General features: G+C 42.9%; 1 protein-coding gene across 3 annotated transcripts in view; it reads right to left on the bottom strand.

Moving 5' to 3' along the window:
- The window catches only part of LOC142879378 (eukaryotic translation initiation factor 3 subunit H), a 47,517-nt gene that overhangs the window by 858 nt on the left and 20,463 nt on the right, over window positions 1–26,196 (bottom strand). For all 3 annotated transcript variants that reach the window (XM_076012627.1, XM_076012628.1, XM_076012626.1), the window contains 4 exons: window positions 17,874–18,041; window positions 15,305–15,404; window positions 11,648–11,797; window positions 4,156–4,276 (listed from right to left, as the gene is read on the bottom strand). In XM_076012627.1, coding sequence (XP_075868742.1) covers window positions 4,156–4,276; window positions 11,648–11,797; window positions 15,305–15,404; window positions 17,874–18,041 — 539 coding nt within the window. The remainder of the gene's footprint in view (window positions 1–4,155; window positions 4,277–11,647; window positions 11,798–15,304; window positions 15,405–17,873; window positions 18,042–26,196) is intronic.

Raw genomic sequence — 26,196 nt, 5'->3', positions numbered from 1 at the left:
CGAGATGTGAAGGAGGAGGGGGAGTGGAGTGATGGGGGTTAGGATTGGGGGGGTGGGGAGGGTTGGGGGTGGAGGGGTCGATGGAGCACTGACAGGGATGGAGTGATATGCGCAGGGGCTGAGTGAGTGAGTGAACGAGTGAGGTGCCGGGTCTCTGGAGAACCTGGCGGCCTTGTTAATTTAGACAGATGGAATGACTGACAAAGCCTGGTGGAGAGGCAGGTCGGAGGTGCGGGGGGGAGAAGTTGACGTCTTCAAACCAAACATCCCTCAGCGCACCTGTACGGGTGACGGAACACGCAGGGGGTGGTGGAAAAGAAGACTGAATATGAACTGAAAAAAACAAAAAAACAAAAAAAAACCCCAACTATTTCTTCAAATGAATCCTAACTCAGTTTTCTCCTCCCCCACCCCCCTCCCCACAGCGCCCCCACCCACGCCAGTGTGTTGCACCCACCACGAGTGTGAATAATCTAAATGCTAATGAATGCAAATTCCAGAAACGAGCCAACAAAAACAGTTTCGCGCTTCTGCTCCACCTTCTGTCTGCAGACGTGGCTTCAAAAAGCACTAAGCAGCACACGTTTGGAAATTAAAATAAAAAACTAAAGTCATCCAAATTGGGCGCTACGCGTGAATCGCTTCTTTTGAGTCGACGTTTAGCAGCAGGAACGACTCGCTGCTATTTTTATCCGTTTCCTTTTTTTTTTTTTTACAAATTGCTCAGGTTCCGTCACTCAGCGCGGCGGCGGCAGAAGGAGAAGCCGTTTAAGCTCCACAACAAAGTGCGAGTTCCTCCCGAGCGCTACCTGAAACGCCGTCGCGCGTATTCAGGTTTTATTTCTCCCCGAGACTTTTCCAGGATGTTGGAGAATCATCCATAATGCAATGGTTGAGCGAGAGTCAAAGTCAAAGATGGCAACTCCGTTTAAATTCATTTTGTGTTTACTTTCTTCCAAGGCATGTTCTGTGGACAACCGCATCCACATTGAGTTTTTCTCCAATGACAGCCTTTGTGGTTTTTTTTATTTTTTATTTTTTTATTTATTTATTTTTGGCCAGGAGAGAACACACCTGTAAAAGAAGAAGAACCACCCTTCGTCCTTCTGACATGATGATGGAAGTAGGACCAGCTGCACGAACAACGCAAGCGTCCACGCTGCCGCTGGGCATCGGTATGAAGGGCCGAAGTCGATTCCCTGCACCTTGTGGAGTGCTGCTCCTCCGGCAGTCGATATACAGTAGAAGTACTTCATGTCTGAAGTTACAGTCTCGCACGAAAGTACCCACCGCTGCGGCTGTTCGCAGACTTGGCGAATTTCTAAAGACATTTCAGCCAGACAATCCGATGGTTGAAATCCCTCTGACAATTTTTTTTAAAAAGCTCAATATACATCTTGAGGACTGATTTGATAAATTCACCGTGCCGACAATAAAAATTGCTATTTTCAAGACCGATCACCAGCGGCCGAGAAGCAGCAAAGCCGGTAGCCAGCCACTTTTTTCGCATTTACATGTCACCAAACGTGACGTAAGGAGTCACGTGACCAGTTCAAGTGAAAATGCCGCGTTACGTTTGGACCAAGAAGGAGACGGAATATTTTTTACAAGTCTGCACAAGTGTGCACCGACCATTTCCTGGAAGAGACACGGTGCGAAGCGTGGGGGGAAGGGGGGGTGGGGGGGTGGGAGTGAAGAACCCTAATGACTGATGTGGGTGATTAGCCTTGGGGTATGCAGGTACACGAAGGCGTGTGGGTCTCCAGGTTGTGGGCGCCTTGTGTGAAAATGACGGAGCGTGAGGTGTTACAAACGTGACTTTAAGCGGCGGCCGCTCAAGAGTGTGACTACTTTGCTTTGGCCGAAAGGCGGCGTCGGCTCCCAGAGGGGATGAGTCAGCCTGGATCAACAATAGCTCCTCGAGTGTTTCCTCCTCTCCACTTCCAGTGCACTCGCAAGATAATGTATTTATGTTTAATAGCAAGCGCGCACGCACGCACACAAACACACATGGACACACACACAATCAGTGAGTCATCTGCCGCCTCTTCACTTCCATTTCCCTGAATGATGTTTGTGTGCGCGTTTGCGAGTGTGTAACCGTTTGTGTTGCGTTTCAGAGTGCGATGGATCCCAGCGAGTTGCAGTCGCAGATGCTGTCGGAGCTGCTTTCTTTCTTTTTTTTTTACCCCCCTCGCCCATGTGTGTTTTGTTCTGGTGTTTGTTCTGCTCCAGGGCTCGGTTTGCGCTTGTAGGTGGTGCGCATGTGTTCTGTGCCTGCAGAGTTTGTGAATTCGCTGGTGCACGTGTTTCAACTGTTGTCACTTACGAACAAAGTTTGGAATCTGTTGCGATGCGATACGCCAGCAGTGACTGTTCAGTTTTTTCTTGATGACGAGGTCTATTCCAAAACGCATTTTATATTTGTCATTAATTAGATCCAGCCCTTGATTTTCAGAGCACGATGGTCACTCCCTGGTGGCAAACACCACGGGTAATAAATCCATGATTGGATCAAGTCCAACCTCTTCAGAGGGGAACAGGGCTGTAAATCTTGGTATTTTGAAGTTGTTAGGTTCTGTTAAAGGAATCCAACTGTTAATATTCATGAAGATCTTTCACACTGAAGGTGGCAACAGAGGCACAGCCTCCATTTTTCCCCAACACAATCTGTATTTTCCCAAGCTGATATTAAACTTCCTGGGTTTTTTTTTTTTTTTTCCAAAACAAACTTTGGGCATGTTTGCGTTATTCTCTCTGACACCGACTGTATTGACCGTCAGTGGTTATCAGTGGCAGGCACCTGGGATTTGGACAGACAAGGTGTGGTGCACAGAGAGATGATTTTAAGTTTAGAGCTCTAATAAGGTTACTTTCCCAAAGTGTCTGAACATTTGTAGACCACAGATTGATCATTGCAAATCGTGTTATTTGCCTTTACGCTGGTATAACAAGTCAACATGGGTTTCAATATGTTTGGCAGTGCTGGAGAACTCCACGGTCGGATGCATGTGGTTGACCACCGGACCCAATGACGAGGACCTTTGTGTGTGTGCTCAACGTTGCACTGCCAGCTCTGCGAGGGCATCGGAGTGCAGGGCTGTGTGAGCTACTTACAGACAGGCCTACAGGTTAAATACATTTTATAGATCTACCTATTTAGGTTTCACTAAGTGGCTCAATATTACCAAAGTACATTAGTAAAGGCAATAAAAGCTGATAAATATCTTTTAAATAGAACATTTGAACAAAAAGCAAGGCAATGCAGGAAATGCCCCTGATTAAGATGTGACTTGCTGATGAAGTGAAGGTCATAAAAATGGTTTGATTCATTCATTGGTGTATATACTGCACGTGCACATACGCTGAGCACGACAATCTTTTTTTTTTTAAGAACTTGATTTCATATTTCCACTTCATCACGTGTGTCGCACATCTGGGTTTAGAGTCCCTTTTCTTTTTTTCTTTTTTTACAACAACCCAGTGTTCCAAGGGACAAATATCCTCTCTTGTTTGAAGGCAGCCATGTATCAGTTTAGAAACTGGTAAGCTAGAGTGGAAATGAAATATACAGATGGTGTGAGAGCTCCGAGAGCGAGAAGGGGGCTCGTTGTTATTTTTGAAAGATGCAGAGCGACAGGAAATACACGGTGCTCTAGTGGAAGGGTAAGTATCAAAGGGAGTGTAAATAATATGTTCAATAAAAAACAACCCCGTGAGAAGGTGAGGCTGCTTGGTACAACACCAATGTGCACGAGGTGACGTTCATATATTTTGAGCTTGTTTGCTGAAGTTAGTTGCGGCGGTCCTTGGTGAACGCAGACACAGTTTGTGAACCTGGGACCAAATCTGCAAGTTTTTTTTTTAAATTATGTTGTGTTACCTGGTGCACCTGATGGCTTCGTGCTGTGACCGCAGCTGTAACGAGTTGAAAAACATATTTCTGCTGTTTTCCTGCTGAGTTAGTGCCTATAGGCGCCTCGGTGTATGAATCCCCAAGTCTGTGAATGTGAATGTGAGTGTGTGTTTGGCTTTCCTTTCCTTATATAAATGCTGCTGAGATGGTGTCAGTGGTGCTTGTTCGTGTCTGTGGGTGGTGCGTGTGTGTGTGTGTGTGTGTGTGTGTGTGTGTGTGTGTGTGTACACAACAGGTACCTGGTGCTTCTGCTGCTGTTGCTTGGTAAGGTTGCGGCTGTATGTATTGAATTTGACTATGTCCTGGCTCATGTCGTCCACTCGGTCCATCAGGAGCTGAAGGCTCTTCTCCAAGTGGTTGCTGGAGGGGGGAAAAGGTCAGCGTGTCAGTCACATACACATACAGTTTCTGGAAAGGACGACGACAAAGATTTTGTGGGAATGTCATCAGCTGGTCAATACCTCGTGAAATTTCACTTTGAAGACAAATGACTGTGTCATATCGAGGGAAACCAGAGTGGTGACGCTGCTTCTACAAAAACTTTGCTTAGCTGACAAGACTAAAAAAAGAGGCTCATTATTAATCTTATGACATCATTATTCCTCCAACAAACAATGTCATTCCTCAAATAAATCAGACGTACTGCTAGTCATTAGGAAACTCCATTTAAATGTGACCCCAAAGCAAGAACACAGCCAGACCTTCATTCCCGTGATCCAATGGCCGCCGCATATCTCTTTTTTTATTTTTTATTCTTTTAATTAAAGTTCACATTCCAGATGTCAGTCTGAACTTGAACTGGCTTAACATTGGTGCAATCTGTGTCCACGTCAATCACAACTGCCAGCAATCCAACACAAATGTGAGCACGGAACCGCAAAAGCCGACGCCACACACAAAAAAAGAGCAAATTAGACAACTTCACGTCACAAATTGGTCCCATTATGCAAATTACATTAGCTTGTCTTGTAAATAAACAGTCAGAGCATGCCCTTTGTCCAATCCAAGTGCTTGCTTGGACTACTTTCAAATTTATTTTCACAAGGGACATCATTTCTAATGAACAAAACATTTTAAAATAAATAAATGAATGAATGAAAAGCAACTGGTTGGTGTTACCTTCACAACAGTGGATAGTGGCAGACAAGTAAAGACCTTCACCTGGGTGGTTTGCTACCTCAACATCTTTGAGCAGTCTATTTGGTACCCATTCTGACCTCCTCTCAAGTTCACACATCTCAGATCAGCTCTACTACTACCAGCTCTCTTGAAAGACAACCGATATGAGGCCTGTCTCTCCTGAGGTTTGAAGACTCCTTTTATTGTCTGCGTTCCACGTCTCTCCGTCCCGCCACTGCCATGCTGACAACACACAGCTCTTACTTTAGTAATGGTTATGTAGCTCGGTATTTTGATTTTCTTTTTTTTTTTTTAGTATGTATAGAAGATTGGATTAATCATGTGCTCTGTTTGAGTACATGGTTATGGAACGGTTTCACCTTGACATGACAAGTCTTTTTTATGTAATCAATTTTTGAAGATAATCTTTAGTATTGGTTCAGTACAAGTATGAATTTAATCATAATTGCATGAACACTGCAATTGGGAATTTTAAAGCATTTCCATATGCTTGATGCTGTGTGACAAAATTCTCATCTGCATGGCCTGGGGTCTGTTTTGATGGACAGAAAGTTGCATTTCACATTAAAAGAAAATGGGTTTGCAATCCAATGTGCCAGTCTGCTTCGCTGCGTACGGTTTCAGTAGTTTCACTTCTCTCACTCTCATTTATACTTCTGAGGCAGTTCCACTGCCATCGTGTCTGCCTCCGAGGACTGTTTGGGGATCAGTTTGTCAACGTTCCACTGTGGTGTCAGAACTGTAAACATGAAAATCGATGACCCAGGAACAAATCTCACCATTACACTTTCCCCGAGAGCCTAGTCCCTCGACTCTGTCAAAATTGATTCTCGCTGACAAAAGTCCATCTAAAGCCATTCGATCAAGCGTTATGCTTGCCAACGTGTGTGATGTGCGTTCATAATGTGTGCAAAGAGAATAATTGTGTCTAAAAACCACCATCGCGAACATCTGGTGTGTACGAATGTGCCAAGTGGTGAGGCTAGGGAGTGCGCGCCCACAAGTCAGTAGCTGCATTTCCATGACAGTTTTTTGCAAAATAAAAGCAACATTTTTAAAAATTTTGACAAAGCACAATTGTGATTTTCAGGTGTTTCCATTGAACGGTGTGATGTGCAGAAGCCGTAATTCTCGTAAAATCTTGTCCCGCAAGACCCTACTTTGAGGAGGATGGAGGTACAAAACATTTTGCGTTTCAGAGCAGCTATTTGAAGTGAACTGCTCAAAATATATATATATATTCAGATCCCCCTCAGTAGCACAAAATCTGATTTGTTGACATTAAGAAGGACCAACTGAGCCAAAAACTTTGTGAGAAAACGACAAAAAAAAATACTTGACTCTGGGTCATTCGTAGGAAACTTTTTGAATCTTTTCTCATCATCCTCCTCAAAAGCCAAGTACAGAAAAGCGCAACTGTAGCTGCAGAGTAACTGTTAATACTTCAGTTAGTTTGCTGAGCTCACCATCTTTGGAACAAGCTTGATCACTGTCATTGTTCTGGCATGTGTTGCACCCAGTTCACCCTAATGTGATTTTTATCAGGAGAGCAGGATTGACTGTGCTGGCTCGATTATCAAAAGAGAAGAAACTTGCAGCGAGGGTTTCTGCTTCAATGTGTCAATGTGTTGCATGTTGAGGAAGATTAAAGATTCAGTGAGATTGGAAACAAACTTTTCAGAGCCACAAAGCTATGAATGTAAATGATCAGAAACCCAAAATCTGGACTTCAGTCAAACATCATATAAGCAGTCAACCTGAAATTCAGAATTAAAAAAACACCCAATTACACCCAAAATCTGAAAAGATGCTAAACATTCCCTTCTCACCGCCCAAATGGAAGAATTGGTTTAGAAGAATGAGTCTCAAAATTCAAGATTGCTGATAAAAGCATAATCATGATGTGGCGATTACTCAATAGCCTATAGCTCATCACATTTGCATTTGAAAATTAGATTTAGCTATCAGCGGAAACTATTATTGGCTGCAGAACTTTTCAAAGCCCATCAAACTGAATAGAGCTAGACAACTGGGTGACTCTCTCCCCTCCCCCGCCCCTCCCACAATGCATGTATTCACGGCAACATCTCTTGCCGACGCCACAGGCTCGACCCCGTTTACATCTTTGTTTTGCGTCCACGGCTGCAGACTCCATAAAGCCTCAGCTTTACTTTGCCGTACTTGATCCCTGTGCCGAGAACACAATGTGTTCCTGCCGAGCAGAGGCTGTGTTTACATATTCTCCCTTTGTCCGGCATTTCTATGGAGCAAAGCAATTACATTAATCACACTGAAGGTAATGGACCGGCGAGGTGTTCATCCTCACAGAAGAAAAAGTAAATATATGGGGTATGGAGGATGATTTATAATGGACAATGTAAGCCCCTCCACAGTTGTTGAATGTAAACACACACACACATATATGTATATGTACATATATATACACATGTACGTATATGTACATATATATACACATGTACGTATATGTACATATATATATACACATGTACGTATATGTACATATATATATACACATGTACGTATATGTACATATATATATACACATGTACGTATATGTACATATATATATACACATGTACGTATATGTACATATATATATACACATGTACGTATATGTACATATATATATACACATGTACGTATATGTACATATATATATACACATGTACGTATATGTACATATATATATACACATGTACGTATATGTACATATATATATACACATGTACGTATATGTACATATATATATACACATGTACGTATATGTACATATATATATACACATGTACGTATATGTACATATATATATACACATGTACGTATATGTACATATATATATACACATGTACGTATATGTACATATATATATACACACATGTACGTATATGTACATATATATACACACATGTACGTATATGTACATATATATACACATGTACGTATATGTACATATATATACACATGTACGTATATGTACATATATATACACATGTACATATATGTACATATATATACACATGTACATATATGTACATATATATACACATGTACATATATGTACATATATATACACATGTACATATATGTACATATATATACACATGTACGTACACATGTACGTACACACGCACGTACACGTACACACACACACACACACACACACACACACACACACACACACACACACACACACACACACACACACACACACACACACACACACACACACACACACCTTTGTAGCCGGCCATTAATGCAGACTGTTTTGCGACAATGCATTGCACCCTAGCAGTGCAGTGCCGTTTGAGATGAGCGGGCAACATAAATAAATTTCCATTCGCGCAATCCATCACCACGATCAACATCATCATCAGCGGTAAGAACAGCAATGTTTCCGAGAGAAACTGAATTCACTCAGCCTTAGACGGCCGTGACATTGACAAATGGGGCTGCAGATTGGGAAACGAGAAAAAGGGGCAAAACATTAAGTAAAAACCATTATCATTACCTTTTTTTGAAGGGGTGGAAATGATGAGACAAGAGTGGGACTGTCACTAAAAAAAAATGAAAAAAAAAATGCAGGGAAATGGGTGCAGCAATCCAATACGAGGACATCTGACAACAGGGAACAATTTCGCCCTGTGAGACGTTCCATCAGCGGGCCTGTGGGAAATGCTACGGCAGAGGCCCAGAGTGATTCAGAGTCTGCTATCAAAACTGCGACTGGATTTTCAGAGTTTTAATTTGACAAATGAAATATGAAAAAAAAAAATTTATATTTGAAAGTTTCTACTGAGAAAAAAAAGCTCTGCTTTTGCCGAGACTTGCTGCACTACCCTGTCTAGTCATCTTGTAGATCATCCATTTTGCCGATCTCCAATAAAAAATGTTATGGTGGTGGTCTTAGGACTAGGATCGCTTGCCTTTTTTCAGTGACAAAACCAAGCTTCAAGGCACGGTGCAACTGTGAGCCTAGTTGTCGCTATTGGCATAAGCATTGAAGCTGTAGACGCCATTTATTCTTGGAGAGGATGTTTCCATTGAACTAATACAGTTCATTTTGGCGAGACCTCTGAGCTGAAACAGTTTAAAACTGCTTGCATCGGTTGTGTCATATGTCTGGTGTTGCCCTTTAACTCCAATCGGAAGCCGCAAGCTGTGCTGACCTGGCTGAACCGGTCACAAAGAATAAAATCGAATTGGTCGTCCTTGTCTGTCTTGAGATTATTCCAGCTGTGCACACATGTGAAGGCAATTTGTGTGTCACAACTTTTGCTGGAGAACACACTTCACAAGTAAGGAGTGCAAGTACTCCTGCATGCTGCTCTCACATGTACCGACGAGCCTGGTGCGTTGCCGCAACTAGCAGCGAGCGAGTTGGCACGTTGGCTCATTATTGTGTTAATTTCTCACACCTGCCCATGGGAAGCTTCACAGCTGTTGCTCCACTTGCAGCAGTTTATCTCCGAGTGATTGCTGATGGAGTCTCTCGAGAGCGATGGCGAGAGTCTCTGGGATTTAAACGCGAGGCGCAGAGACTCGGGCTGTGAGTTTTTGTGATGGGGATGAGTTTTCGCTCATACTGCTCTCATTAGTAATAGACCACGGCGCTCGGTGGTGTGTCCTATTTCTGGAGATATTAGTGAATCAGTTTGTTTTGACGTTCGCCATTTCATTTAACGCATTTAGTTACCGAGTCAATATATTTAACCAACGCTTTATTGCCAACAGCAGGATACAATGAAGTGCCAAATAAACCTTTTTATCCACCTCACTCACCAAAATGTGTGGATAGTGAGACGTCAAAAGGGGCAAACAAATGCATTGTGTGTATAGTGCATGATAGACGAGGAAAGAGACAGAACATGACAATTATTCTAGCAGCAGTGCTTCACAGTAAGTAGAATATCGTGCCCAACACAAACTCAGCCACAGCTGAAATTGGCCCTGGCCTCTACAAAGTTTTCGTACCAATGTTCGAACCCTCTTCGAGCAGAAGAAACTCCATCCAACTGCTCACGTCACAGTACTTTCCTCTTATTTGAACTTGCGGGTTCACGCCATTAAATCGGACGTCAATCAATCCGCTGGTGCAACTTCCTTCGCTGCCAGCTCACCGGTCATTATTGCACCGTTGCAACTTTTACACAGATTGATGATGTGCAAACAAGACAGGAGCAGTCCCACCTTGAGCAAGTGGAGTAAAAGGCGCCTATTTTTCCTTGCACTGACACGTTTGGCCTTGCCTCATCCTCCACTTAAGGCGGCTGGCATCCATTACAGTAGAATTACCATGTACTGCCGGACTGTCCTGTCACCCATCAATTCTGATAAAGCCACGGCAAGAGCGAAAGGGTGCGAGGGAGAAATGTTCCCAGGGTTGTAACTATGTGTCATTATTAAAATTGGTGCCGGTGCCTGAAAGGTTATCTTGGTAATTTAGTGGGGACAATATGTGAAAGAGGCCTTAAATTGTTGTGAGGTTGATCCACTCGCTGACCTGATAACCCAAAGGACCAGTTTTGTTGAAATTGTCTCACCACTGTTGTTTAACACCTTTGGCCTCCAGAAAAATGTATGGTCGTAAATGAAGTTTGTGTTGGAGATGCAACAGATTGTGGTGAAATGCATAAATTTTTTGTTATTTTCTGAAAACCTCATTAGGGTCTTTCTTCTTTTTTGATAAATGGAGATGCTACAGATCAATGAGAATTATGAAGCAACAAATTTAGAGGCTATTTAGAATATCCCAGCTCTTGTTCTAAGAATTAATTGGGAAGTCTACTAAAAAAAAAGGTTAAAAAAAATAAAAAATAAAACAACAACTCAGTAAAGAGATAATGGCGACAGATTTGTTTCGTTTTATGAAAATCGAAAAAATTTGCTGCTCTAATTGCTTTTTATTTGCAGCCTGCACTTTTTACTATACTGGCAAATCACACAGTAGATCTGCTGAGTCCCAAAAAAACATGACAGAAGTGAAACGGCACCAGATAAAAAAATAAAATAAAAAAAAAAGTTGTGTTTAGAATATGAAAGTTTATGTCTTAAAGTTAAACTCTAAAATTTAGCCTATAACAAAACAAACTGGGATGCATTCACTGCCCTAAACTCAGCATCCCTCTATTTCTATCACGCTTTCAAATGCTGTCATGTGCACATGATCACACACAACACAGCATGAAATCTATTAACATGGACATTCATACTAAAATTAGCACTCTCTATTCAAGATCTTTGGGCATTTTGTTTTATCGTAAGACATTCAAAATGTACAATGTTGAGTGAGACTCACATACTTAAAGCTAAATTCCCAGTCACCAAGCACAAAAGGCAGTAAATCTACTGCCTGACTGCTTGCAGTTGCTTTGGCATTAGAGGGCCGTTTATGTTGGTCTGTGCTCGGGGGGGAAATCTCACAACGCCATCATATTTTTGGTTGTCGGTTCCCAGAGATAAACCTGCTGGAAATGGTTGATCCAGATAGCAGATGCGCCTGGATTCCCCCTTGACACATTTACAGCCAAGGTGTCCGTTAGACAAACAGCGCTTAATGAGTTTTGGTCTGACCTGCTGGAGAGGCTGAGCAGTTCGTGCTTGTCTGTGACCGTGGACTTGTCCTCCAGGTCCCACAACAGCACGCTGATGAGGTGGGAGTTTTTGATGACAATAGGCACCTCCTCGAACATATTCTCGAAGCCGATGCTGGCCTTCTTCAAGCTGGCGGCAAACAGTGAAAGAGGGGAAAAGAGAAATTAGATGGCATAAGCATTTTTATAGTGAGAATCACAAACTGGTAATAATAAGGAACACACACACACACACACACACACACACACACACACACACACACACACACACACACACACACACACACACACACACACACACACACACACACACACACACACACACACACACACACACACACACACACACATTTATAATAAAAACAGGGGGAAGCCGATCATGCTTTGTTTTTCCAAGTAGGGGGATTACACGCATGCCACAGCGCATGAGAACAAGTATGAATCTGTGGTGGAATTAAAGAACAAATCTCACGCCAAAGTCCCCGCAGAACAATAACCATTGTAAACACATCTGGGGTGACCATTTGTTAACCTATTGATCGAACGCAATTCCATGAAACATCTGTTCTGCTGTGAAGAGTCGCTCCCTTAGGTCTGATTAAGGCAAATTCCCCCCATTTATATTTTTGCTTGCATGCACGCAATTACGATGTTGCAAATGGAGCGTTGTTGTGTTATTACCGCTCAACTTGTGTTTTGCCAGATTGCACATCAGCGGCATAAAAAGTGAGATGAACAATAACGACGTGAGCGTTGCATTTTGATATGACATAAACGATTTGAGTGCTGCCGCCCCAGGGCAGGAAGTGAGTGATTGGAAACACAGTGGATCCGGTTGATTTTCATCATAATATACAACGTGCCGGATTTTGGTTTTATACTGTATGTGCTATACTTTACTGTGAAGCTTCAACACTGTTCAGTTCAGCTGTCAAACAAAAAAGCAGATTTCACTTTAAATCTGAAACTATGAAGAGCAAAATGCAGGTATACTTTAAATACCTGCGTTTTGTATGCTACCAGCAGTTCGTTTTATTATTATTTTTCCTTTTTCTCGAAGTATTGTTGATACTTCGAGACACAGTTGGGATGAGCAAAAGAATTTGGTTTTACTGTTGTTTTCTTTAAAGACACGCAAAACTACCTGGGCTGTCGCGTGATCTTGTAATCCTCGTCTGAACCGATCGAACCGCCGCGCTAAACGCCCCGTTCGTGGACGCGTTTGGTGTGAGAGGGTACGAAGCGGTTTCCACGGGGCTCCGCAGACGATTTTGGTGTAAATTGGAGGTCAAGGCTACACCTCTCTCTCTCTCTCTCTCTCTCTCAATCTCTGAGCGCTGGCCTCAAAGTTTGCTTAATGTCACACATAAATCCAATGTGCATCGATTAGCTGTCTCGTCGCTGCCTGTCACCTGTGCACAGTGCAGGAGCTCCAAACTAATGAGTGCATAAGCCTAATGTTGTCTTGTTAGATGCATCTTCCTAGTTATGGGGTTCAATGGGGCCCGCACTGCATTAATCCACTGCGTCGGGTGAAGCAGAAACAGAGACGTTTTGTGTTGCGTCTGCCTGTGCAATGCACGCTGCTGGAGCGCCGCATCATCTCTCTCTGAAGGTAAATTTGAAATGTTTAGTATTCTGAGTGGAACATTGCCTCAAGCAAACTTTTAGAGGGGAGCTGAGGAGGAAGATGTGGACAATCTTGCCTCGGGCAGTGAGTGGTGTGCGCAAAAAAAAACAGCCGTATGGTCAAAGCAATCTGTGAGGACAATCTATAATTCTGAGCAATACATATTGGCATGATTATCTGGCTGTGGTCCTTTTAAAATATGTCTTACATAGTGTGACCTTTTTAAATGCCCTCAGAGCAATTTCAAAAGCCGCTGCAAAAGCAAACTTCAGGCACGACAAATGACCAAAGTCATGCTGGACTTGGGCTGAATGCCACGCTCTTTCGACCTGACCTGGAGCTCCTCCAGTGGAAGAAGCTAAAGGTGGACTTCACAGCCCGTTTGTTTTGATGGACTGTATTGTGTGCTGAAGCCATATTGACCACGATCCCCACGGCCTAATGGACTTACGGTGCAGTTCAAAGAAACAAGTCTATTTAGCACTCATTTGTACCTGCCTCTCTGCTTTTCAAAGGCTTACACTACACAATAGCAAACCGCATGTCCTATCCAATTATACCAGCAGTGATGAAAGTAAGTGATTTTTCTGCACAATATAGTTCAATGTTAAATTAACTTTGCTCATAAAGTTTTAATAATTAAGGGCCCATAATATACATTTATAGATGTTCTGTTGTGCACTCGTGAATGGTAGCTTTGGTGGTTTCATGATCCAAAAAGCCTATATTCACTATGTCACAGGTTTTTGCAGGAGTGGAGTGGAGTCAGACTGCTACTCTGCTTCTTTTTTTTTCCTTGTGCAAAAACATTTTTAGCTTGGCACTATTACTGATGCTTTGATGTAACTTCCACATGTCTTTGATTATATAAACAAGGCAGCAGTGAGGTGGTCTCAAAGGGCAGAACAGACTTCTGGCTAAGGATGCCGTCACTGGCACACGCTAACTATTAGTGCAAGTTGTGGCACCATGAAGGGCTGATTTCAAGGACTGGGAGCTTCAGCACAAACTTTCTGAACATAAGAGTAACACACACACCCACACACCCACACCACACCCACACACACACACACACACATTGTTGCACACATTTTTGCTCTATTTTCAAAGACAGAACAGACCCCATGTTGAACGCTGGCTGTTTTGCATAAATATGGCCCTTGCCTTCCTATAGCTATCCTCTTTCAATCATGAGCTGTAGAGGGGACCACTGATAGCTACAGATTGCAGCCGTAATAAATCATAGGAGCTAATGAAAAGCTGACATGAGAAGGATCCTGACTCTGGGCCAAACACAATGAGTCAATAAGAGAGGGCCTGGAAATTGAAACACACGGCTGGCGATATGCAGTGGGGGAAAAAAATAGGGAAGGAAGTAAAAAAAGAACTCCAATCATGGTGTTAAATTGACCCTTCTGTCTGCAAATAAGCTACCTTTCAGTGGATTTAAAATGCATAGGTAAAAAAAAGTTCTACATGGACAGCAATTCCAAACTTTTGCGATATCTACGTTTTGTTGTTTCTTTTTAGTGTACTTTTTTTTGCGCATTACTTTGCATGTGTGCCCCTGCATGCTATGGCATGTGATCGTTTACATAGTTGGATTGCCCCGTACCGCTGCGAAAATAGCCCACCCATTACAATCATTTTTAGCAGCAATTTCAAGGCAATTACGATAAGCCTTGAGGTCAGGGAGAACGTAAACACGGTGCATTTGTTTGAGGAGCGAGGGGAATTGATAAATCATCAGCATCAACCTGTGAAGGTTATTAACATTCTCTCCTGGGGGTAAATAGACCTATATTTGTCCCAATGTGCATAGTAAAAAAAACAACAAAAAAAACAGGGGTGAGTGTATTCAATTTCAACTCATGAGATCAGCGGGGTTATATTCAAAAAATGTATTTGAGAAAACTTTATTTGAATATCTGCACTTTGTCAGATTTGACAGTAAACATCAAGTCCTTGACCGCGTCTCTCTCGCTGTGTTCTGCCAGAGCAACTCACCCTTCCGGTGTGAAATCTTTCTCTTTGCAGATCTCCATGAGCTTCGGGGTGAGTCTGTAGGCTTTGAGGGACAGCGATCCTTGAGCCGTCTTGATCGGGTCTTGAGGGATGAGAGAAGGACAGACAGGGTTACAAATGGCCATATTTAACTGCTAAGGACGCATATTAGTGCTATACAGGCAGGCAAAACATCCTCAAATCAATAAATAAAAATAGCTGGCAAGTAGATAATAACATCTCTTGCTGGACTAGCTCCGTTTTGTTTCTGAAGAAAAGTATGAAAGTGATCAAGTTTGTTTGGAGAAAGTTTTTATTCACACAACTACAATGTATATGTTTTATTGTTACCTTGCGGAATCTACCTGTCTGAGCGAAAAAAATATATAATTTAATGTAATGACATTCTGACTTGGACTGGACAAGTTAACAACCACAAAAACACAATCAGGCAAGATCTCAGTGTGACTTCTTCCTGACCCAGCTGTGACAAGACATTCGCCTCCACCTCAGCCAATCCCACCCACCCTCACCCGGGAGAAGCCAGAGACGCCGCCAATTTAAATTCACACCGGCCCATTTCTAAAGGAGAGCAGGCAGGCAGTCGCATCTGATTAAGACAACTGTTTTCCTTTCCATTGAATACCGAGCAGGTGCATTAAAACTCTGCATGACATAACAGCTTTCCTCCACTTCTGGAAGTCTGAAAGTTGTTTTTTTTTTGTTGCACAAATTAGAACTGTAGGTGTTCTGTTGCTTCAGCACTAAACAGATGATTTTACTCCAAAAAAAAAAAAAGGTCCATGATCTGCATGCAAACAGCACTAAAGTGACAGAAATGTGTGAAAGCCTCTGTTTAATTGCTTTCAAAGCCTGATCAGCGGTTTCCTTCTTGGAAGCTCTTGGAAGCTCGGGAAGCACAAATAGCTGCACATTACCTTTCAGTACTTCTCTTTGTAACCTTTTCAACATTCACCTATGTAATAAAAGTGTTATAGCCGGGCACGTGTTAACCAGCTGCTTTAACAACCCATTTCAATTTGAAGCTGTCAGTGGACGGAAGCGATTTGCTCGCCAGTTAGCCACTAGATTGATTCAACTATCGGCACAGATCGACCGCTCGGCTAATGACAAAGAGAACAAAAATGGAATCAATTTTCTTTCTCTTTGACTTTAAACAGAGATAATGTCAATTCCTTGCCGTGCCGTGATCCATTAAGTGCAGCATTATTGACTGACATTACCAGGAGCCCTGGTTTTAAGTGGGAGGGGCGGCTAACAGGCGGACTTTCTGCCTACCTCAGTGGCCACCTGGCTGGCAAGTCTAATTCGCGAGGGCTAAAATGTCAGGTGGTCAATATAAATCTTTGTGCATCATAAATTTGATTGCAATTGTGCCCATCTTATTTCCCTTAAATGTGATTGGATCGGATGGTATTGGTGGCCCACAACATCAGGCAGCACTGAAGGCAGTTTGTCAAAAAGCAGGTGCACCTCATGTCACCAGCTACCTCGGTCATTTATATTTTTTGCTGCCCTTCCTGTTCCTCTGTTGGAAATTTAAAGGCTGCAGAAAAATGTGGCAAAAAAAAAAAAAGAAGAAAGATCCACTGTTGATTTAAAGGAGGAATCACCACCGGCCTTGCTGTAAAGCACAAGAACTTGAGCTCCCAATAAAGCGGCATCCCTGCTGCTGAACAGAATTTTTGTTTGAAGGAAATTAAATTTACAGCCATCTTGAGATGGCTTCATATATCACAGATCCGATCCAATATATATCCAATATATCCTCTAACTGGTGAGTTTACTGGAAGCATACTTTAAATCACTGCAGACATTGGAGAGACTTATCAAGCGCAACATTTGTTGTTGGGTTTGTTTGTTTTTTTTTGTTTTTTTTTAAAACTTTGAAATACTCGACTCATCTTGTTCTCCATCTGTCACACTGATGTACTGCTTGGACTCTTAAATGTTAACACACAGTATCACGAGAGACGGCAGCGTTATTTTTAGTTTAAGATGGATGTTGTGGGGACGCTTGTCAAAAATGGTGAAAACCGGAAACCATAAAGTAAAGTTAGAGCAAGGCAGAGTTGCTGTTTCGCCACCCATGGAATTGTTTTGTGTTGCAATATACAATGAACTGAGGCTTCTGTAATATATATTTACATATATTATATCCTTGCTCATAGATTGGTGTGGATTCTTGCCAACTTGCTCATCTTCCTCATTAACGTACCATTGATGGCAATGTCTGAACAGGACTGAAGAGTATTTATTGTCATTATGTGCACAAAGAAACAACAACTCAACAGTCAATGAATCCAGTCTGAAAGACTCTGGATTGTTTTGTGTTCCCTCACCATGGTGAACAGTGGAAGTCACGATCATGACCCCGAAAACAACAGACGGTGAAATCAATTTGCCGGGCAAAACTTTCTAAAGTCATCAAACTTTCAAGGATTGTTTTGAATGTCGTGTCCAGTGTTTGGGTGTCCTTCACATCATCACCATTCAAAAAAAAAAAAAAAAAAAAAAAACCCCAAAAGAGGAAAATTAAAGTCGTACTCACCGTAAATAAGCACAACGGACTCCTCAATGGCATGCTGGTAACTAAACTGAGAATCGAGCAGCGCTCGGCTGACAAAGGAGCCATAGTAAGTGGACTGGTACCAGCCCACGTGCAGATGGTCAATGTTGACGTGACGCAATGAACGCATCATCTCCATCTGGTACTGAACTGGAGAGATCAAGAGAATATGGATGGAGAGACAGGGACAGACAGAGGAGACAGAGGAGACAGAGAGAGACGAGTGTTAAATCATTCAATCAAAGAGCTCCATTAAAAACAGCTTACGGGTGTTTTGGGGGGGATTTGCAAATGTCTGGCATCCATCTGGAACTGGACAAGCATATAGTAACAGAGCAGAGAAGATGTGATTTTGTTTTTTTTTCCAAAAGTAGAAAATACAAGAAAGTAAAGAAGGGATGCAATGAAAGTGACAACATAGATTTCCTCCTATATCAAGGCGGCGAGGTGGAGAATCATAAAATGACCATCAACTGGGATCGCCAGTCACCACAATCCCTCCTCCGTCAGTAAATATATCCTCGGCAAGAGAGATACACAGACAGGCTTCAGCTTCTGGAGAGCCAGGCCAGATGCATTACAGAGAGAGTCATTTCATTACCCGAGACACAACCTAAGGACGAGCAGAGAGAAATACAAACAGCGGGCCTTTGCCGGTTGTAAGTAACAGCAAACACAAGTAGGGGGGGGTCTTTCCACGCAGCCTCGCTGGAGGAGGCTGATAAATCAGGGGGGTTTATTGGGCAGCTGTGGCCCCACAGACCCCGGCCTGTAGAGCACATCCCTCCACTGTTGGGCCGTTAACGAGAACAAACTGGGAGGGAGGGACGGCGGGAAGGCGGAGAAACAAAGCAAGGGCAAAAACTGGGGAAGGAAGGTAGGAAGGGATGGAGGGCAACGTTGGAAATAGTGAAGGAAGAACTAAGAAACTGTTGGTGTTCCACTACACACACACACACACACACACACACACACACACACACACACACACACACACACACACACACACACACACACACACACACACACACACACACACACACACACACACACACACACACACACACACACCTGCTTAACCCACATTAGTGATCTGAACTAGACTCCCTGGTTGTCGTGTTCATTAAAGCAAAGCCAACCAGGAAAACGGTCAAATCTACAATACGAATCCCACCACGTCATGCATCATAAAGGCGGCTGTCACACTGATTTACTGCCATGACTCCAGAGCTCCAACATGGCAGCATTTCACCATCGACTGCTCCTTAGAAATAAGCATGAATGACAATTGGAATTCTTGATCATATTAGACGTCATTACTTATAAGCTGTTCAAAAAGGGTGGTGGGAGGTCTTGTGTGACAATCCAACAAGTGCGAAGAGACCTGAATGAGAAATGACTGCTTTCTGCGCTTTTCCTTCCGAGTGCGGTGGCAATGAGTGCGAAGGATTCCGTCATTTCAAAAGTCAGAATGTTTGACACAAATACAGTCCTGTACATAGGTTGGAGGTTGCAAATGTATTTTCAGGTTCCGCTTACGGCGCTGTGTAACTCTTTGCCCTTCACCAGTTCTGGCTTGCAAATGCTTTGCAGGCCACCACTCTAATCAGCCTTTAATGACATTTTACGCCTATATTGGCGATGTCACATTATGTCACGTCAAAATTTGCCTTTAAAGCAAATGTGCCAGCTGTCATGGACAAAGCAAAATAAATGATGAGCTGTGAAGCTGCGCCGGGCACCATATTTAATAGCAGTCTGACTAAATGATGACTCGGACGCCGCGATGTCTCATTCCATTAAACGTATGTTGACCTCAACCCCTCTTGTCCTTGCGTCTCCTCTGCCGGCATCTCACCGGGGCAGGGGCTAAGATGCAGGGGGTGGCGGGGAGGTGTCAAAGTGAGCCAGGGGAGGAGGGGTGTGAAGGTGAGGCGAGCGGTGGAAAAGGTTAGCAGTAACTATTATGTTGAGCAGTTAAGCATAAGGTATGCAGTGCAGGACCTGGGGGGTCACTTTCAAGCTGCACTCTCTCAAATGCACAAACTGAAAAGTTGCCTTCTATAAAAATTGAAGCTGTCGCCCCCTAAATAATGCGTTGTCTACCAGTAACCTTCAGCTTGCAAAAATTACACCCGGTTTGAATAAGTCTCTTCCTCCATTCATTCATTCTTTTGTTTGATTCTTTTTTTTACAGCAGATTTTGCAACAACTTAAAGGATGCTGATGGATTACTGTACGAGTGAATCGCTTTAGACTGCAGCTTGGGACGTTGCATGTGCAGCTGCATTGCAAGGATATCCTCTCTGCAGGTTCCCTATTAAAAACACTTCATAAACCCAAGAAATGAATTCATAATCTGCAACTCTGCAAGGGAAACAAATGAAGCTGCTCTCCACACAATAACACTGTTAAATACTCTAATAGCATGGGGAAAGGAATGAAAAGGGGCACTCGGGTGCACTGCTTGGCCCCACAATGTGAGATTTCGTATTTCGTATTTTCTGGGTAACAACTCTGGGATGGGAGACACAGACCCTATTTACAGGCAATTCTGCAAGATTGGACGAGATCTCAATCTCATCTCGGAATCTGGCCTGTTGTTCGGTGATTGACATGGTCAGCGAGAGGAAAAACACAAAACAAAGCAGGACCACATGGATAGGGGACAGGGGGAGGGACGAGCAGGAAGGAGAGGAGAAGATAACGGGAATAGGAATCGGGAGGGGAGGGTGGGGCGTGAGCATGATTGCGGCTCTCGGTGACGAGCGGCGTCGAGTCACTGCCTCGCTGTGCCGTAATGCCCGGCAGGCGAGCGCCTTTCGAGAGGCTCCGGCGAGGTGACGAGAAATTAACCGACGGGCCCGGCGAGCGCGAGCGACTCCAGATGTCTTCCTGCGTCCGCGGTAACAAACAACGTGGGCGCAAATTAAAACGGAGCAGACTGAGCAGCCGAGTCGTCGACGCGGAGAGCGAGAGCGGAAAGACGAGGGGGGATGGAGGAGGGAGGGGGGGGGGGGGGGGGATCTGGTGCTCGGCTCTACGCTGCGTGTTGAGGGCGGGAGCCTCCTGCTGTCAGCTCCTCTTTAGAGGGCGGGGCGTCGGGGCAGGACACATGCTGCTGCTGCTGTTGTGTCATGTGTCACACCTCCTTCTCCTCCTCCACCTCATTGGCGCACAAACAGAGACAGTAGGAAGCCGCTGTTGCCTGGTTTAATGTGGAAAGCGAAGTCAACTTGACATCGATTTCTTTTCTTTTCACTTTTTCGATATTCCACTATATCGATAGGTCTGAAAAACCACCTCATGAGAGCGTCAAAACCTTTTAGCGATATTTGGGAGGATTTTCGAAGTGTAGGTGTTTCCATTGCCAATTTGTTATTGCAATATTTAGGTTTTGCACAATTGTAGAGGTAATGGAAATGCAACTACCTATAGGTCGGCTTCCTTAAAAACTGTATACACTGGACCTTTCAGGAACAACAATCTTTAAGGAAGCCGTGTAAGGGCAATCCAGCCCGCCTGGCAGCGTGTTTTGTAATTAGGGTGAATGCTCGCGTCTTCAAATCAACCAACGATGGACATGGTGGACAAGGTATCCAGGTTTGGCCGCACAGGACACCATAGTTCACTGGCACGTTCAGGAGGAGGAGAGAGTGAAAAGATGTTCCAATCTAAAATGTAACCACTTGATGTCGCCGTTTTTCTTCAAAATCTCCAAATATTACACACTTAACATACCCTTATGAAGGCTTGATGGCCGAAACAGGTGGGTTTAAATTTTCTCCATGAGTTAGCCATCCAAATAAAGGCTTTTTATGATTCAAGAAGAGTGTCTTGGATTTTCTGTTTCTTTTTTTTGTATTTTTAGACTAAACTTGAAAGGCCAACAGAATTTGGTGGACACCCGCTGGCCAATGAGGACGCCTCCCTCTCTCTTGTTGTGCTCGCAATGTGCTTCGCTCCGATGACGCCCTTGTGTGTACCTGACCCAGCGCCCCGTCATTAACAGGGTAATTATGCACAAGGTAACCCACCTCCAAAGATCAACCTGAGGGATGGACCACTGGCAAAACAAACCAATTACTTTGTCTCTCTTGCACCAGCCCGCTGTTCACTTCCTGCCCAAGTTTTTAGGAACGCTTTTGAAAAGGCCGAGTGAGAGATTTAGTCATACACTCTGGGATTTCTGAGGCACAGAGAAGTACTAAAAAGAAAGTCAGTGAAGAAGTAGTCTAGGACCAAAGAAGCACCGGGACATTTAGAGAATTAACAATCATATTTCATGGACAGCAGAAATTCAAACAGTGGTTCAGTGGTCAATTTCTATTTTGTAATGGGAACAGAGCATATCAAATTGTAAGTCTAATTCTATAATATCCACAGAATTTTTCCCCCCCAACTTAATTATAAAAAGTGATAGTTGAAATCTAAAGTCTGTCTGCATGTGGTCCCGCTGAACAATTAATCTCATTTCAATGACAACTGCTTTTGGCATCCTGTGATCTTCAAGCAGATAAAACTATTATAATGCACATTGCGGCATGTCGGTAAGTGTTGCAATGTGCAGTGGAATCTCCTAAGTTGTATCAGGATTCTGCTGGGTGCGTGTACATCGTCTGTCAACACCCACTGGCTGCTTGATTGATGCAGCTCGGCCTGACAGCTGGAGTCGCGCTACCGGCGAGGGCCTGCTGCGATTAAAGAATTTACACATAATCGCATGATGCAAGACCATGCAGTTTATATAAACAGATCCGCAAACCCAAAATGAGGTTATTTTCTCATTATGAGGAACAGAAGAGGGATCGAGCGACTGATGTGCCTTTTCTTTGGAGATTATTGTGCTTCAGTTGTACAAAAGTTTTGCATTTCTGCTAACAAAGAGACTTGTTATCATTTCGACTTTATGCATTATTCGTTTTTTTTTTTTTTCAGTTCAATAACATTTCAGTTAAATGCCATTATGTTTTAATGGTGCAGTAAGCTGATATATATAACACTGGTATTTTCAGTGACTGATTGTGTTCAACAATTGGAGTTTGATTATCATTTAAAAGGCCACTATGTACTTTTTGTGCCTTAAAATGATGTTTCCAAATCATTTTTTTTAATAACTCATTTGTAACAAGGAACTTGCTGGATGACATGGCCATTAACACAGCGCCCCCAGGAGGCAGTTGCCTCAGCACCAGTCCCTTGCCTTGTGTGTTCTCCTCTTTTTACAGTGTGGATTATTTGCAGTACATAAATTGACTGGCAGCAAATTTCTGGAACGTGCATAACCTGTAGGACTCAGACATGCACAACGCCTTCGTACTTTTGATTGAATGGAATGATTGCGTCTCATTTTATCTTCTTCTTTGTCACTATTCTTTTATCTAATTTTACATTTGATTAAAGGACCTTTCAGAAGCACACAATATATGTAAAGCTCATATATAATGACCATTGTCTATTCATAATTACTTTCATGCAACCGTGATGGGGAGCAGCAGAGAAGGATGCAGGCAATCAGAAGTACAATCTGCTAAGAAAATAAATCCAGGCAATTAACCAACATGATGAACCGACAACACAGACAACACTTGGCTCTGTTTATGAAATTACTCAAGAGTTCTTTCATCGCCATGGCACCGCAGTGGTCTCGCGACTGAAAGCTGCCGACTGTTTTGAGAAATACACCTGGTAAACCTTGACAGCGAAGCATACAACAGATTTGCATGAGCATTAAGTAAACCCCATGCTTGCTTGATTAACACAGCATTGTACCGTATAATCTTTAATTCACTTCAATGAGTGGCCAAAAACATAAATGAAATTCACAGATGGATAAAGTCTTTCAATTTCTGTTTGCACGAGGGCCGACACTTGATGCTCAGTGTAGCATTGTTTCAAGCTTCAGCACAGCCAGAGTTGAACTTAACTCTTGCCAAAGCCATATTGGGCAAGAGCAAAGAGGTTGGTGCGCCTCTTTTAATGAGGAATAGTTTTCCAGTTCTCAAAACTGCTGAGGCTGCGGAATCATTATTCCAGCTGGCACTCTTTACGAGTTCCGCAGTAAATGTCTGTTTTTGACACAACAAAACCCTGGAAACAGGTACTGACCATTTTCCCCTGATTGATTTTGTCAGACTTGGGCCTGCGAAAAAGGATTCAGATGGTAGCTTTTCCAGATCAATCTACAAGTAATCAGACCTTAAATTTTGTTGTATCCTTGCCGCCTTACAAGCGTACGGGGTTGCGAAGCCTGTATATCAGAATGCTCACTCGCTTATCCACGGCAGAACAACCGCATTCTTTATTTGGTAACAGTCGCTTCAACTTCAAAAAGGTCATTTTTACTGATAAAGTGGAGTAAAAACCCTCCAAAATCCATGCTTATACTCAACCATTCTGAAATAAAAGCATACATTAGCCATGGTATTGGCAGAAAAGCCATTTTTGGGGCCCAGTATCAACAGTGAGGAGAGGTGAGAGCATATGCTGCCGTTTACTATTCCTCAGTCACTCCAGCTGCCCGACCACCTCTGCTATCAATCACTGTGTGTCCCAGGGGCAAGATAGGGAATGAGTCTGCCCACACTGTTGGTTGACGTGTGTGTGCGCAAGCGTGCGTGCGTGTGTGTGTGTGTGTGTTTCCGTTCAAAGTATATGGTAACATATCTATCTGACCGTAATGGTACCAAGTCAGGCTGACACCTATATAATGTGGCTGGAAGTTAAATATTCCTGCACAGAGTTGTGTGACAAAAGAGAATGGTGAAAATTAAAACCAAGTCAACGGGAACACTAAGAGAATTGGTGGTAAATCAAGATATGTAATGAATGAATAAATGTCCAAGGGCACTGGTCCAGTTAAATGGCCAAGTTGAGCCGTACTCCTAAGCTTGATAACAGCTCAGCTAATGTAGTTTTGCTGAACTCTGCATGCAAATGCTCTGAAGACCAAGCCAGAAAAAAATCGTCTCAATAAAATGAACGGGACAGAATCCTGACGGGCTCCTGGTAGGCACAAGAAGTTTTTCCAGCCAAAGCATCTCAGCAGAGGCAATAAGATGTGCGCAAAGACACAAAGTTGTCTCAGATGGTATGGATGCACGTCCCACTGGTCTTGATGCATTCCAACCTTGACCTTCACAGACTAATGGAAGCTTGCAAACTCAGAGGAGAAACAGCCAAAACCCTGGTGACAAGCTGAGCGAATGTATAACTAATTTCCTTAAAAAAAAAAAAAAGAGCCAAATATGTAAACCGATTATGCTTCTTTTAGCCTTGGTTTCACTCCCAAGCCCCCTCATCTTGGTAAATAACCGATGTGCATGGGGTAAAACGTCTTAATTACAATAAGCAAAAGCAATTACTTTTGAAACCATCAAGGAAAATACAAAATAAAAATGCAAAAACAGGCCTCTGGCGGAAAACCTTGGACTCCACATAAAAAATACAGCCCTGCTCCTGTCCTGCACAGCAAGTGATAGGCCCAGTATCAATAAGTAAATGTTGGGGTGTGAGTTTCCCCACACTGAACACATAAAACACTTATTTTGTTTCACTGTGTGTTGACCAATCAATAACCTCTAAGAATAATTCACACTGAAAAACAGGAGGCGTGGGGGGAAAAAAACAACAAAAACAAAAAAACCAACAACATTGTGAATGATTGATGGCGTTGCCAGTTTCACTGGCAGCTCTTTATATCCAAGTCCTCGCATTTCTCCCTTTTTGCTCTGTGGTGACAGCAAAGTCCGCTCATCATGGCGTTTCATACATGTGCCAGAGTCCAAAAGAAAGGCTAAACTATTTTTCTGGATTCATTACAGTTTAAAGAAAGCTGATTTTACAAATGGGGTACAGTCCCTCGACTTTTTCTCAACTCCATTCCTCTCAAACCCTCAGAAGACAAAAAGACTCAGGATTTAAGAGATGTACTCCAACCCCTCATTTAACAGCTGAAAAGCACATCAGCACTCTTCTGACACCCGTACCCATCCTTTTAAAAAGGAAGCTGATTTAGAAGCTAAAAACAGATTGATTTGTGTGAACTCTGCATTTTTACCTATTCTTTTGACAATGGTAAGTGTTCTAAAAATACAGCGTGTGGTGCTCATCCAATCTATAAATAAAAAAAAATAAAAAAAAATAAAAAAAGTGTCTATTTTTTTATAATCCAACTCACTTACCCCCGCTCACCCAATTTAAGAAGAAAATAAGAAACTTTCATTAGTTTTTGTTTTGTTTTGTTTTTCAATAGTTCTAAAGTTAGCATCACGGTTGCCAGGACCTGCCTTATTGCCCACTTTAA

This window comes from Nelusetta ayraudi, unplaced genomic scaffold (assembly GCF_046127955.1).
Source record: "Nelusetta ayraudi isolate G7.1 ecotype Tasmania unplaced genomic scaffold, CSIRO-AGI_Nayr_v1 ptg000136l, whole genome shotgun sequence".
Classification (NCBI taxonomy): Eukaryota; Metazoa; Chordata; class Actinopteri; order Tetraodontiformes; family Monacanthidae; genus Nelusetta; species Nelusetta ayraudi.
Note: the sequence above shows the minus strand (reverse complement) of the source record. Positions and strands in the feature narration are given on the sequence as shown.